Source organism: Condylostylus longicornis, unplaced genomic scaffold, assembly GCF_029603195.1.
Source record: "Condylostylus longicornis isolate FDR11 unplaced genomic scaffold, ASM2960319v2 ptg000030l, whole genome shotgun sequence".
NCBI classification, from domain to species: Eukaryota; Metazoa; Arthropoda; class Insecta; order Diptera; family Dolichopodidae; genus Condylostylus; species Condylostylus longicornis.
The window spans coordinates 6,378,359-6,394,376 of record NW_026577999.1 but is presented as its reverse complement, the minus strand read 5'-3'; the positions used below and the strand labels follow the sequence as shown (position 1 = coordinate 6,394,376).

The window sequence follows — 16,018 nt, the reverse complement described above, 5'->3', positions numbered from 1 at the left end:
TTTTTTTTTGTACTATCTTTTAAGAGAATCATTAAAAAATTATTATTATTTTTCATCTTTTTTTTTTTTAGCAGCAGCAAAGGGTGATATGATCAAAGAAAAAATTCATTCAGTACATTGCTGGAAATTTAAAAAAAAATATAAATGTGATGAGGTTGACATTAAAAGAATTGATTCGGAGATTAGAAATTCAAACGATTTAATACAAAATTAGTCCTAGCAATTTTAAATAATTCCCGGATAACTTTAATCCTTATTGCATAAATGATTTGAAGAAGGAAAACAGAAATAAAAGGGCACAACCGTCCTGAAATTATGGAAATCGGAGAAAATTATACAGTAATTATGGTCATGATAGTACAAACATTATAAAGAATAAAGTGGAAATTCTTACAAGAATTGCTTGCCATTGCCGAATCAGGGAATGACATGAGAAAACTGAGTTCAAAGTAATAGAACAATGAAAATTTTGTGAGAGAGCGAAGTAAACTTTCAATAGCTAAATGCACTTAATAAACTAAGGTGAAATATACAGTCTTAATCCATAAATAATTGGAAAGCTGTAGTGAAAAGCTATGTATAACTTTTGAAAATCTTTCAAAAAAAATATAATCAAATTTATTGAAGCACTATATTATCGAGATTATTTTCTAGACAATTGTATTACCCCAGATTACGGACCAAAAGAATCATTTTAGTCGACTGCAATACACGGTTGACGAATTTTGTAAAATATTAGTTTGGCAACATTCAAATTATGAATATCATTTAAATTCTACTTGTATGTTTTGTTCTAAAAGCTCTTCAACTGAGCTTTAACTTTAGTTTTCAGTTTGGAATTTGATCTTAAATGTTTAACACGTTAATCGCCATGACAATATGAGAAAAATTTTCACATGGGCCACGGTTACTTTATTAGATAATTTAGTTAAAAATTTATCAAGGAAACTTAATGTATTACAGAAAAATTTTTTTTTTGCATAAATTCCCGGAAAAACACTATTTTTTATGTCACACATATATTGCTGACATGGCTCATGTAGAACTTCTTAGCGTCAGACACATTGACTGATATGGCTCATGTAGAACTTCTTAGCGTCAGACACATATGACTGATATGGCTCATGTAGAACTTCTTAGCCTCAGACACATATCACTGATATGGCTCAACTAGAACTTCTTAGCGTCAGACACATATGACTGACATGGCTCATGTAGAACTTCTTAGCGTCAGACACATATGACTGACATGACTCATGTAGAACTTCTTAGCGTCAGACACATATGACTAACATGGCAATTAAGGTGTTAAAGGATTAAATATGTAAACACACTTATATAACTTAAAGAAGAGAGCAACATTTTTTTTGTTAACCACAATACTATCAATTGATTTTGTATTTTTTTTTTCCTTTTTATGAAAAATTACCGATATGAACTTAATGTCAGGTTCACTATATTTGCTGTATATTTGCTTCTTTCTATATTCATACACGTACATATGCAATTACAAATATTTTTTTGTTAAGTTCAGTCTACTACAATTATATTATTAATACATAAAACATATTACCTATTCCTAACATAAATAATAGCGGCTGTTAAATCATACATATGGATACAGATTATACTGTACATAATTACAACAAATCCATATGTATATACACACATATACATATACCTGTACGTTATGCATTTTTATTTTTTTTTTGTACACAAGCAATTTTTTTCCATTAAAGAAGGTGTAGAAGAGTTTAATAAGGAAAAAAAAAGATGAGATATGAAAACGTTTGGTAACAGCTATTTAAGTGAATTTTATGAGAAAAATTGCGCGATATTGTTGATAAAAAAAAAAGAATCATAAGAAAAATATCAAAAAAACAATATGAAAAATAGGAAAAAAAAATTACAATCAACAAAACTGTTTTACTAAACAAAACACTTCTTTTTCATTTGTTAAGTTGAACCTGTTTTGTTTTCTTGCATTATGTATAAAAAGAGAGAAAAACTACAAAAAAAAAACATGTAATATAAGGTTAATTTAGGAAAAGAAGAAAAAATTAGGTGAGTATTAGAGCATGAGAGTTCATCGGGAAGAATGCTGTCTTAAGTCCCAAAATTATGTTTTCGAAGTAAATGTTGGAAAATGTCTGTTTTGGTATTCTCTTTCGTTCAACAAAATTTCATGCATCTAACTCATTTCGTTTCGGTGAGAGAACGTAATTTAGAATTTTAAAAACTATTTGACATTTTTGACTTTTCTGTAATTGTATAGTCTAAATTCAAAATTCTATTAATTTATAATAGTAGATCATTGTTAATTCCCGTTTGAAGACTACAAATATTAAATAATCAATTCATTCTCAATGATATAGTTACTCTTAAATTGAGAAATTTAAACATTTTTACTTTTTGTGAATTTGAAATATTTAGCAATAAATTACAAGAATTTCTAAATTTTAAATTTAATTATGATATTTATTAATTTTAGTTTAGAGAAATTGCTCTACTATGGAATATGCTTGCTACCCGAAAATTTTAAATTAATTACTTGTACAATTTTTAACTCTTTTTCCGTGTACATTATAAAATCTTGGGAAAAAAAAACAAAGCAAATGACAGTCGTTGTGTCAAAGTTAAAGATGGACATTAATTTCTTATAATACTCTTATAGCACCATAACAATATTATTTTTACTGGTTTTTAATTTTGCATTCCATTGAGCGGAGTGGCAAAATCCATAATATTTTAAAAATTTTAATTAAAATTTTTAAATTCTAAAACAACAAAAGTATAATTTTTGAGTTAATACATTATCTCTTCCAGATGAGCAATATGCACAAACAAACACTCTTGTTTCTTGCAAAAAAAAAACAAAAATTTTTTTTTTAGTTTTTAAAAGTTGAATTCGTTTTTGTTTTTTTCTTCTCCTCTCTGAATTTTTTTTCTTTCATTTTAAGGTGGCTCTAATCTTAATCTTTATAAAGTGTTATTTCATATGATTATTATATTAGTAGGTAATCACTATTATACACACCATATGTATAAATATATACACATCAATATATATTTATGTACAATATATACGATTGGTATTGGGCAATCTTATTAATATAATTAATAAAAATCAAAATATATTTGAAGAGACCTTGGTTATTTAACATGATATGAAAGTCATGGTACTAAGTCATGACTGTCATTAATTTAATATATATTCACTTGTATACGATATACAATATGACAGTTTTAATTACCCATACATATGTACATATTATTATGACAAGAACTAAAAAAAAATACAGTACAAGTCAATTGTATATGCAAAATTTCATTTAATTTAATTATTAAAATTATGGTAATTAGTTAAATTAAAGCAAACACAATAATTGATGACAAATGTAATAAAAATTAATCAATTTATTTTGACCGTCATACTGTTATTAAGTTTAGAAAAGCAAGTGAATCAATAAATCTAAGTACTTTTACTGAAGGAGAAGAGAATTAATTAATTATTTTGAATATTTTGTAATTGAATGCAGAAATATTAACCTGTACTCTTAGACAAATAACTTTCAAGATTATTGATTTAATTTATGGAGATCAATGAAATTTATAGACTAAAAAATTTTTTGTGAAATTTAATACATTCATAACTCATGGGCTTCTTTAAATAATAATGAAGGAAGCAAAAAATTAAATATAAAAATTCCTTTCAATATAAACTCTTTGAAATTTGAATATTTAAAAAATTAAGCTTTAAAAGTTGAAAATGTTAAAAATATACCTACTTTACAAGTACAATTAACAGAGTGATTCAAAAATTGTCAAACATTTTTATTAATTTTTTTAGATATAGCCTTATTGTATAAAAAATATAAAAATTTTACAAGTTTTGTGTAACAAGAGAAAGAGAGGAAAAGAAGTCGGTATTTTTAGCTACCTGAGCTGAGATTTCAAGCAACTTCAAATTAAATCCCAATTTAAGTTAGAAATTATTTAACCGAAATGTCTAATGGTAACCACTGGTTTTTGTATTTCTTAACCGAAATTTCTACTGCCGCCAATTAATGATTTTAGTACAGTAAGTGAGCACCATATTGCACTCGTTCTATATATGTATTAACCGGAATTTTTACAGTAAGAGTAATGCATTTCGTTCAAATTCAAATATTTTATGAATTTCATTCGAATAAATTGCTTTTTTCTTTTTGAAAAATAAATGCTTAACCGACATTTTAAAATTTTTATGATAAAATTTTTAAAATAATGAAAAATTAGAAATTTAATTTGGAAAAAGCAAATTATTATTTGAAAATTGAATAAAAATGGTGACTAAAAAAATTTTTCTGGTGTGGTACAAAATTTTTCGCTAAAAATTAGTTGAACTTTCGCTTAGTTGTCGCTAAAAATATTTTGAACTACAATATTTTTATTGCATAATATGAAGGCCTTATGTTATAGTGGCAATTTATTAAATATATTTCATATACTTTTTAAAGGAAACCCTCTACATTTTTCTCTATTTGATATATTACTCAAATTCTTAATGCAAAAAATTTTGTTTCGTGTTTCGCTAAGCATTTATAAACTATTTTTTTGATTAAGGAAATCACTTAATAACTTAATCAACCGAATAATTTAAGATAAAAAAATAAAATAAATTGAATGAAGAAAATTTTTCTTGGTTTTCTAGATTTTTATTTTCTTTTTTATCTTGTTTAGATAATGATTAACTTAAAAATGTGATAAACGATGCTTAGACATTTCACATTCATTTTAATTCAATTTTATAATTTTTTAAATTTCACTTTTTTTTAGAAAAAAAAAAATTGTTTTTTTCTCACATTTCCTCTTTTTTTATGTAGTAGACGCATTTTTATAAAAAAAAAAAAGATTTAAAACCAATCGCCAATATTATAGGAAAAACAATTTTTTTTTTTTGTTTAAGTAATTTAAACCCACATTATTTATACCAATCCCCTAAGGGGTGCAAAAACAAAATATATGTACATTATTATGTGAAAGATGAGAAATGACAGAAATTGTTAGGAATACAAAGAGGAAATTATTTTAAATGATGGTTTTTGTGGCATCACACTCGTGTTACCTAATCTTAATTTTAATATTATTATTAATTGAAGTGTTGATCTTAGGTTCAATATAAAAATTTTATATACATATTTAATAATTTACAAATTTTTTTTTAAATATTATGAGATGCAATCAAATTATAGGCTTATTTTTCATTAATGATTATAGTCTTAAATAATATAAGAGCGCTCACAGATTTTAATGTTTAAAGTAGTAAAAAAAAGTAGTAGAATTTTTTATTAAAATTTTATTACGTACTCAAATTAATGGTTTGCTCAAAAAAAATTTTTTAATACATTTTGAATTTAATTATTTATGACATTTTAATAGTATTTTATAAAAATTTAATAAATGGGTTATACGAGTAGGTGAATTTTATGGCGATGAATTAAAAAAAAAAAAGCGAACTTATTGAATACTCGTATTATGTAACACATTAAATTTAATGCAAAAAAAAATCGAATTTCACGAATGTAATAAAAATATAATTGAAAATTTAATTTCTAAATATTAAAAATTTTGTAACTAAACACATCTTTACAAAAATTTAGATCTAACAACAAATTGACTAATTCAAGAAATTACAATTGAATTGTTGAATAAATGAGCTCATTAAAGAATTTAGTTAGTGTTCATAGTTTCATGATTCTATTACAAATATGATGAACTTCCAAATATTGAGCTCAATATATTGAATATTTAAAGTACATTAACTCAACAAAATTAAAACCTCAAATAAAATTTAAAATCTTGTAATCATTCCTTGGGAGCACACTGAAATTTTAGTGTAATTTTTGTAAAACACAATTTTTTAAAAATATACTTTCTTCTCAAACAGTTAGTTTTAGTAATATTTCAGAAGAACAAATGAACTTAATGTAAATGCCGCTTTTACATTAATATTTTTTTTAGAAATTGTAATTATATACTTCAGTTTACATCTTTTTGGGATATATCTATTGTATTTTGTTGTAAGAGCGCTGTTCTGTTGACGATAATAAACTTAATGTAAGAGAAAAGCCTAATACATGTTATGAGATTTAGTAGCTTATGGTTTTTGTTGTAATACAAAATTATTTCCACTTAATTAGTACGAATAACCAATGTATTCATATGATCCCCAATAAAGATAACATTAATTATTACTAAGTTCGAATTCGTCTTATCATTCTCGGGTGTGTGTCACATAATCCGTAAAAACAAAAATAATATTTCATGAGATACAGGTACTATTAAATTATAATAATAAAATTAATTTACTGAAAAAATTTTAATTAATTTATTTATTTTACAGATTTCACCTCAATTTTCTATTTTACAAATTGTTATTCATATTTTGCTCTAAAATATAATTTATTAAAAAAAAAAATTAGTAATACAAAATGTGAAAAAAAAAAAATAAATCCTTCGAGCCGGATTTGAACCAGCGACCTATGGATTTCTGCTTTTTTAATACTAAATTTATTAAATTTGAATAATCTACAGTCCACCGCTCTACCAACTGAGCTATCGAAGGTTTAATTACACCTGATTAAATTTTATTTTTAATTTTTTTTTTTTTGTTGATTATTAATTTGTGGTTTTTTATTTGTTTATTTACTTTTGTTTTTTATCAGTTCAATTTTTTATTTTTATTATTGAAAAATTAAATATGAAAAGTAAACAAACAAATAAAACGTTTTTGGTTTTTTTTTTTAATTGTTACAAAAAGCTTACAATTGCAAAATTTTATTTTTCAAAAAAATTTTTCATAAATAATCGGAAATTACCTTTAAAATAATAATTTTTATGTTTTATTGATTTTTTGTTTAATTATTTTCATTATTTATTTTTCATTATTATTGAATAAATCATATGGTACTAATCAATTTATGATTGATTATTAATATTAATTATTATTAATATGAAGGGCGCTCAAAAAGGTAAAAAAAACTCTTGTGCACATACTAAACACAAATGTACACACACATTCATATGAGCCACTGCATGCAACTCGTGTGTTTATTTTTTTTTTTTTTATAGATCAATTAGCTAAGCGTTTTTTTTTTTATGATAAAGAAAAAAAAAATTAATTTTGATTTATTAATCACAATGCATTTTTATTATAAATTTAATCTCATGAATTGGCAACGAACGAGTTATCTTGAGGCGCTTAAAAATTTATAGGCATTTCAGTAATTTCCTATATTTGAAAAAGATTTGTTATATGAAATTTTTCTAATTTTTTTTTTAAATAAAAAAAAAATCATTTAGCAAAGTAAAATAATGGAAAAACAAAAATAAATCGAATAAAAAAACCCTACAGGAAAGTTCATTTAAAGTTCAAGTACATTTTAAATAAAATTTGAAAAATAAAATTTACAAAATCATTTATAAGTTTTGTATAAGAATATAAGAGTTTAACATAACCTTCAATTAAACTTTTGGCATTTCTGACATTTGTATTGTTTTCTTTTGTGTTTTTAAATTTAAAAATTTTACGATATTAATTTATTTGAGTAATTTTTACTTTATCAAAAACATGAAAAATTCAAATTAGATTTAAAAATTTTCATTTTGTAATTTTGATTTTTTAATCTACAACTTTAGGACATTGTTAAAGTACTTATTATTGAAGTAAATCTTACAAATAATTTGACAGAATTGGTAATGACTAATGCCTAATTAGTAATTATGAGTAAGAATTTTGAATTCCAAAAAAAATGGTTCAAATAATTTCTATAAATGCTGCAGATTTAAACATTTTTTTAATCAAAAATTATAAAATTTAATTTTAATTAAATTATTCACAAGTTCATTGAAACACTCTTCCATTATGACAGAAACACACCTATATGTAATTGGTAAATGAATTTAAATTACAAAATAATTGTGTGTCTGCATGTAGCATGAAAGTTTTCTCACGATCTGACTGAATAACGTGCAAAAACACTTTACGAGTATATTTCAATTAGTGATCATTATTTCGTACTAACAAAAAATATTAAAAATTTTTAATTAAGGATATCGCGCTGTAAATCAATTATTTACAAAGGGGCAATAAACTTTAAAAACTTAAGGCCTATATATATGAAAAAGTTCATATGAAAACTAAGTAGCCAAATTTTGATTCGTTTTTCTTATCTTTTCTTCATACTTAAGTACCTTATTAGTGTTTATTTGTTTTTATACATCCATATATATAATAATTATTCAATATTTTCAATTATACAACATTATTGATTACAATCACTCAGTTTTTTTACTTTTCTAACTTTTTAAAAAGAAATTTATTAAATTTTACTTGTTTTTTACTTCTTTCTTCCTCTCTTTTTTCTCTTTTTTTATTTTTCACCAAAACAAATCAAACATTATTACAAATAAGGTCACCTTTGGTTTTAAATCATCAAAAATCTCTTAATTTAAAGTTGAGGAAATTTTTTAAATGAAAAGAAATGGAAAAGTAACTAAAATAATTGTTGAAAAGTCAAAGAATTTAACAATAGCGGGAAAAAAAATAATAGTAATACCAAACATGACACAACGAAAACAACATTAAAAGTGAAATAAGCAATTCAAGTAAAAATTGAGAAAGAAAATAGCTTTTGGAGTCTAATCAATTCATCATCTTCATTAATATTGAATATTGAGAAGAAAAAAAAAACAAAAAAAAAAATAACTTAATAACTCTTTTTTTTACAAGTAACAGCGGAACAGATTTACACTTGTCTAAAAGAAATAATCAGCACAGCAGGATTATTTTTTAACATGATTTTTAACAGGTTTCATCCTCGCAAAATTTAACAACACAATTTTTATGTTTTACAACTAAACAAAATAAAGTTTAAATTCAATGATATTTATTTAATAAAATTGAAATAACGCAGTGAAATTGACATGAAATTCAAAAGCAATGATAACTTGTATAATAGGATGGAATCCTCAAAGCAGATAAGAATTATTAAGTCTAATATTAAAGAACTAGAATTCTTTTTTTAAAACCAATTAACCTAGAAAGCCAAATTTTATTAATTGCTATTTATAAACTTGGGAATTTAGAAATTGCGCAAAAATTAAGTTCAATAGTTATTTCGGGAATGGTAACTTAGCAATTGGCTTCATGAAATCAAATTTCTTAAGTCGAACCCCAGCCAAATCTTACTATATTAGAATTTATTTTATATTTAACAATATTTCGAAACTGCGATCAGTTTTTCCAAATAATATTCATAAAAGCCAATCAATCCTCAATATCATTTTCAAAATTTATATTATCCTGTCCATCTGATCTAAAAATTAAGAAAATACTCTGTATATAGTTAAGTTTTAACAGCATTTTCAATATTTAAAAAAACTAAAGGGAAATACTTTCTTATAATATAGAAGGCGCCAACACTATCCAAATCAAGTGATTGCACAAAATTTTCTAATTGCATGTATGTAGCAAACATATGTATGAGTATCGAAAAAGCAGCATGATTGAATAGTAAATAGCGGGAAGAATTCAATTGATAATCAATTGTTTTCTTTTTCATTTTTTATTTTCATATTTTTATTCAATTTTTTTGTCATTACAAAAAAAAAATTTATTATTTTCTTTAAATCAATAATAACACATATGGACATGTGTAATCTCACTAAAAAAAAAAGTTTTTGGTATTCTTTTATAGTCAGCAGCATGTCCACTAAATCAAATCAATCAGCTAGCCAGCCATGGTGACCTTTTTTTCTTCTCTTTCACTTTATTGTAACTTTTGTTTTTTTTTTTTTATTTTTGTATGTCATTTTTATTTGTCTTTTTCTATTTTTGTTTTTCTTTTGATTCCCATTTCACCACAATTGAGATTTAATCAAATCGGTTAAAGATGAAATGATGTGTTTGTGTATATGGAATCTTAAAATGACCAAAACGCACTTCATATATAATAAATTGACTGAGTAAGCGATAAGTGAAAGTTATTAACCTCTAGTGAATCGAATTAAAAATAATAATCAAAATCGATTATTTTTATTTTCTTTTTTTTTCGATTTTTTCTTATCTTTTGGGTTTTTGGTATTATTGTATACGTCAGTTGTTTTCAATTCTTTTGCGGCATACGTGCTTTTTTGTTTTCTTAAGATTTGAGATTTTTTCTTCTTCTTTTATTATTATAGTTTCTTTTTATGCTTTTAAAATCAAAAAAATTATTTAAAGCTTAAGTTTTATTTTCGATAAATCAGGTTTATAAAATGTAGAAGCCTAATCATTCGTTTTATGTATGCGTATAATGCGTGGGTTTTTAATAAATTTTAAGTGATTTTGGAAACAGAATTGTTTATGGTATTTTTTTTTGATTTTGAAAATTTTTTTCATTCTGTTGCTAAAACACAATGTGCTGAAGTTTACAATTTGTCAACAGGTGTATCACATCTTTTGAGCCGCATTTCACATTCCCTTCCTTAAAAACTCTCAATTTTTACTCTTTGAATTTAAAATATTAAAATATAATAGATTTTAGAACAAGGTGCACACACAATTTATTAGGATCAATAAATAACAAAATATGTAAATATTAAATTTTTTTGATTCACTAGTATATTTCACTAACATAAACAATTAGTTTCAGTTTCCCGAAATACTGGAGAATAATTTAATAAATAAAATCAATGTTAAAATTTCTACTTCACTTGGGGTGGAATATATATGAAACATGTTTAAAAAGATCAGAAAACTTTACAGGAGAATTTTGATTAAGCATGACATAAATTATTTCTATACACACTTTAAGTTTATTAGTAATTATGCAGGCATGTTTATGTTTTAACAGCAAATACATTGTTATGCGCGAAGATGTTCGAAAAAACTTAATTATTCAATAAATTTTGCATATTGAATTTAAATTTAAGAAACAAACTAGGTAATCGGGTCGCATATTGTTTAGTGAAATTATTGTTTTTTTCAAATATTCATTCATAATATGTGTATATGAAATTATTAGAAACCCGCGAATTCAAAAAAGCTTGTAACATTTTTGCATTAATAATTAACTTACGATTTAACATATGTATATTTTAAATATTTAAAAAAAAAATTTAAAATTCTTTATGTTCAACTAAATTTAATCCACTGAATCCAACTACTGATCAATTTTTAAAAAAACAAGAAATCAAAAATGTAAATTAGGAGAAAAAAAAATTCTCTTACTTGACTTGGTCCAATTCTATAAACTGATGGATCAATTTCATTAGATGTTAAAATATTTTCAACAGTTTGATCTTTAGAAGCTGCATCACCTAATAAACCAAATCTACGAACAAATTCAGATAGAGGAACAGTTTCAGGGAAGCCCAAACGATGAAGTCTAGCAGCTTCAAGTACTTGTGAACCACGTAACTGAAATACATAAGCAGAAAATTAATTTTTTATACAAAATTAACAAAAAGTTAAATTTACCTGACTTCTTAGGAGAGGAACATTAACCATTTCTTCACTATTGCCTTGCAAAATAAGATTATTTGGAGATGAATTTAAAAATTGTCGAGTTGCAGCATTATGTTGTAATAAATAACAATGTACAAAATGTGTACCAGTTCTTCTTAAAGTATCAATAATTCCATCAACTGTAAATTTTACTTGTAACATAACAGAATTTCTTTTAACACCAGCTGATGTAAATGATCTACGTATACTAGATACTCTTCTTAATGATTGTGTACCTTCAAGGCCAACAACTGATCCACAGAAAACTATTCCAGTGCCTCGAGTTAAATTACCAACATAAAGACGGCTTATTTCATCTTTAGTACTATCTTGTAAAAGTGTTGCAGCATTCTTAACAGTTGGATGTTCTCGACTTGCCTTCAACCAACCACTTGTTGAATATAGTACAGGATTGGTTCCCTGTAGATGTTGTAAAATAAATTGTTTAGTTCCGGCCGCTCTACGAATAAGAGTTTGATGCTCACGATCTCCATAATGAGAAAATAATCTTTCTAGAAAAGTATCATCATTTGAATTCGGATACATGGATTCCTCATCGAGTAACCTAGGAAAAAAAATAAATTAAATTTATATTAAAATGACAAATTAAATACTCTTTAATCTTACCATAACAGTCCTCTTCTATCTTGTTCTCTTAAATCTCTTTGGGATGTTCTTACAACATGATTTTGTGGTGCTTTATCTATTAAAGAAACTAATGGACCTGGATGTGTTTCTGGTAGTCCTTCACTTTCAATTTCCACCATTTCTTGCGAATAACGATCTCGTGGCGCTACTAAATTCATATGATGAAATAGAAGTTGTAATCTCTCTTGTAGATAATTGTGACGTAAATCAGATAAAGTTGCACCAATTTGAACTCCGCAACTTGCTGGATTTTGAAAACCAGGTGAATCAACAAGTAAAATTGATGCAATTGTATGTGCTGATGTACAGATAGCTTTGTTTAATAAAGCAACAACAGCTGCCATTGCTTCTGTATACAATCCAACAACTAAACCTTCTAAATTTTCCCAAGCAGACTCTGGAGTTTCTGTTGGTGACCGTGCTGGACTTGAACTACCTGGTGTAGAAGTTGGAAATGCTGCTGCCAACAAATCTTCCATTGAAACACCCAACAGAGACGATGCTTTTCGTGCGGCTGAAGGGTTAGCAAATTGTACACGAGAAGCTGGACCTGTACCTACTGCGATTTGAAAACATAGATTATTAAGATTATTTGAAATTTGAAGAGACTCCAATAATTACTTTTTGCAACACCAGCCACACCAAGGTGATAAATTGCTGCTAAAATATGCCAAACTCCTCTAACAGCTGATGGGTCAATATTAAGAGTTTCAAAGGCTTGTACAATTCTAACAAACTCAGCAGCTGCTTTGTGACGATCTTCTAATTTTTGTGACAAAGAAACGAATGGATTATTGTCTTCAGGGGAAATATTTTCCAAATGTAATTCTTTTTGAAGCATTCCTTCTGCTCCAGCTAATAAACGTGTCATAATATGGAAAGTATGTTCACTTGATATTCTTTTACCAGCTCTAGCCCGTTCCAATAAAAGAACCTAAAATATATTTATTTTTCATTAAAAAAAATTAATATTCTAACATTACAAAATTTAATATAGCGTGAATACTCACTTGTATGGAAGCTGATGCTATTTGACCACTGTGATCAAAATCAAGACTGAAAATTTGAGTGAATCTCGTTGCATTAGTATTGAGACATGTTTTTGTATTTCCAAATGCTTCTAAAATATGTGTTATTGCATTCACTTTTTCCGATGTTAACAATTTATTGACTGAACCTAAAATTCATAAATAATTAAAAACAAAATTATTCAATTATTCAATTTCAAATAAAAAAGGACGAATGATTGAACAATTAAAAACAAAAAACAAAAATAATTACCAGCAGCCAGAGCCAAATAATAAAGCGCATGTCTAAAGCTTGTTGTTTTTCCAGACCCAGAACGTCCCATAAATATGATACTTTGATCCCGCCGTGTTTCTAACATTGTTCTATATGCTGTCTGAGCATGGGAATATATATGCGGTGGCATATCTTCTGGTTTACATCCACGAAACATTGACACAACCTGGAAGAATACAAAAAAGAAATAAATAACTTTTGAAAGAGGAAAAAATTAAAAGAGATTACTGCGATTAAACACGTATGCATATTTTATTTCCTTTAAAACTATTATTTTGAACACATTAAATAATTTATAGCGTATAATACAAAATCAATAACTATTTTTCTAATTGACTATAGACAGAGGATGATGACCTGGTTACCTATAGAACAATTTCTCACAATTTTAAAAGCACTTGAAAGTTTTCTATTCATAGCAATTTTAAATTTAAATATTAAACTATTTTAATAGAAAAAAAATTTTACTTGGAAAAAAAAATAAGGTAATGAAAATTATTTAGCAATAGCAGTAACGGAATATTGTGCATAAAAACAAAATAATTTACCGGGAAAACATAGAATAGCAAACCGTAATCCTAAATGTATGCAATTTTTAAAAATCTATTAATATATATAAAAAAATTTCCTCTCGTTTTGTTTTTTATTTTCATTTTATCCTAAAAGTAGGCTAGAAATTTTTTGTGTTCGACTGTACTCAAGTAAAAAATGCGATGTTTTTTTTATCCAAAATATATGCAATTAGTTTTTACATTGTGTTTTGGTTTTGTAACAATTTGAAATAATTAATTTATGAGCACAATAACTATAGGAAAAACATGTGAATTACAAATCAACTATTTAAATTAAATTTTCTTAAAAGAAGAATATTAAAATTTTGTTAAATAGAAGAAAATATTATAAAATTAAGCGTTTTGCAAATCTTCAAAATACTATGATTTTCTAAAATTACATTTCCTTCCTCTTATCGAGATTAGTTTAAGAATTTGTTTTTAAAATACTAAATAAAAAATGCTGAATTTCCTTTTTTTGTTTTTGTCAACTTTTTAAAATGGGATAAAAACCTGCTCTCAGTTCATATGAAAATATAATTGTTGCTATACAACTAATTTGTAATATTTCTTGCTTGAAACAAAAATGTTACATTCTAATAAATTTAAATTTGAGTAAAATTTTGAGAGCCAAAATGAATTTACGATTAAGTTTCTTAATCCTAAAATTTTAATATACCACAATATTGATATTGATATAGAACAACAGTAATTTAACTAATTCAAATTGGAATGAACAGGTGCCTGCTTGCATTATTAACCGAATTTCTTATTTCACGCACTCGCCTACAATATTTGACCTGTGTATAATTCATTTTGAATTTCACAAGAAGTATTTTAATTAATAAACTGATTCAAACAATAGAGAACAACAGAATTTTCCCTTTTCTTTTTGTAAAGCAACTATAATTAAAATAAATGAAAAATTAATCAAAAATTTCACGCGCTAGATACCTATCTAATTATTTTATTTAATTTTAAAATAGTTTTCATTTTTTTTTTACCTTTTCTGAATAAATATTCATTGGTGCCATTGGATTAACAACAACCAAAATAGGTCCAGCCTTAGTATGAATTAAATTACTAGCATAACGTTGCCTTAAACAATGTAATACAGAAGCTTCATTCAAATGCTTTAACTGGCAGATATCTTCAACAATATCCAATGATGTTGGATTACATTTTTCCAAATCATCTTCATCAACATACATCTCTTCACCGTTATGTAGTAATTTAATTTTAATTTTATTTGTTCCATTTTGATCGCTTTGATTATCGATTCCACTACCGCTACCCGATTGTAATATCTGTGGAAGACGTTGAGCTGCTGTAAATCCACCACGATGTACTAACCATACTAATTCACCGGTTACTTCATCTACGATATCATCGCTATTTTGTCGTGTCTAAAAGAAAAATAAAAAACAACAAAAAAAAAAAAACAGTTAATACAATTTTAACAAGCAAAAAGAAGGGAAAAAATTAAAATTATTAATTACACTTTTTTAGTTTTTTTTTTGTAATTTTGTTAACTTGACAGATGATTAAAATAGAAACGACTATTAAATAAAATTTTATTTAAAAATATATCCAAATTACAAAAGAAATCATGATAAATAATTATTTAAAATATTTAGTAATAGAGTATTAACTGCAAGGTTATAGATGACTGAAAAACTTCACTTTTAAAAATACCATTTAAGTAGAAATTAATTGCGATGTCAATTAAGAGCTTAATTTGTCATTATGACTGTCATGTAAGTTGATTTATAATTTAAAATTTCTGGTGTCATAAAAATAAAGTAAATATTTGAATTTTCCTAGAATTGAAACAAGAGACAAAAAATTCAACTACAGATGACTCTGATTCTAAACAGAGAGATGATTTTTGACGTGTGTACATACATTGTCGTAGCGTGATGTATTAAATTAATGCAATATTTTATATGGCAGAAAAGTCCGTAGAAATTGCAATACGTCAAAACTA

At 25.3% G+C, this 16,018-nt stretch overlaps 1 protein-coding gene and 1 non-coding gene across 3 annotated transcripts in view; both read right to left on the bottom strand.

The window, feature by feature from the left end:
* LOC129608163 (unconventional myosin-XVIIIa) overlaps positions 1-16,018 on the bottom strand; it is a 229,151-nt gene that overhangs the window by 100,969 nt on the left and 112,164 nt on the right. For both annotated transcript variants that reach the window (XM_055519494.1, XM_055519497.1), the window contains 7 exons: positions 15,036-15,437; positions 13,460-13,646; positions 13,189-13,355; positions 12,800-13,112; positions 12,158-12,737; positions 11,504-12,095; positions 11,255-11,443 (listed from right to left, as the gene is read on the bottom strand). In XM_055519494.1, coding sequence (XP_055375469.1) covers positions 11,255-11,443; positions 11,504-12,095; positions 12,158-12,737; positions 12,800-13,112; positions 13,189-13,355; positions 13,460-13,646; positions 15,036-15,437 — 2,430 coding nt within the window. The remainder of the gene's footprint in view (positions 1-11,254; positions 11,444-11,503; positions 12,096-12,157; positions 12,738-12,799; positions 13,113-13,188; positions 13,356-13,459; positions 13,647-15,035; positions 15,438-16,018) is intronic.
* On the bottom strand, positions 6,495-6,607 carry Trnay-gua (transfer RNA tyrosine (anticodon GUA)). The gene is made up of 2 exons: positions 6,571-6,607; positions 6,495-6,530 (listed from the first exon to the last, which is right to left on the bottom strand). It is a non-coding gene; the product is annotated as a tRNA-Tyr (tRNA).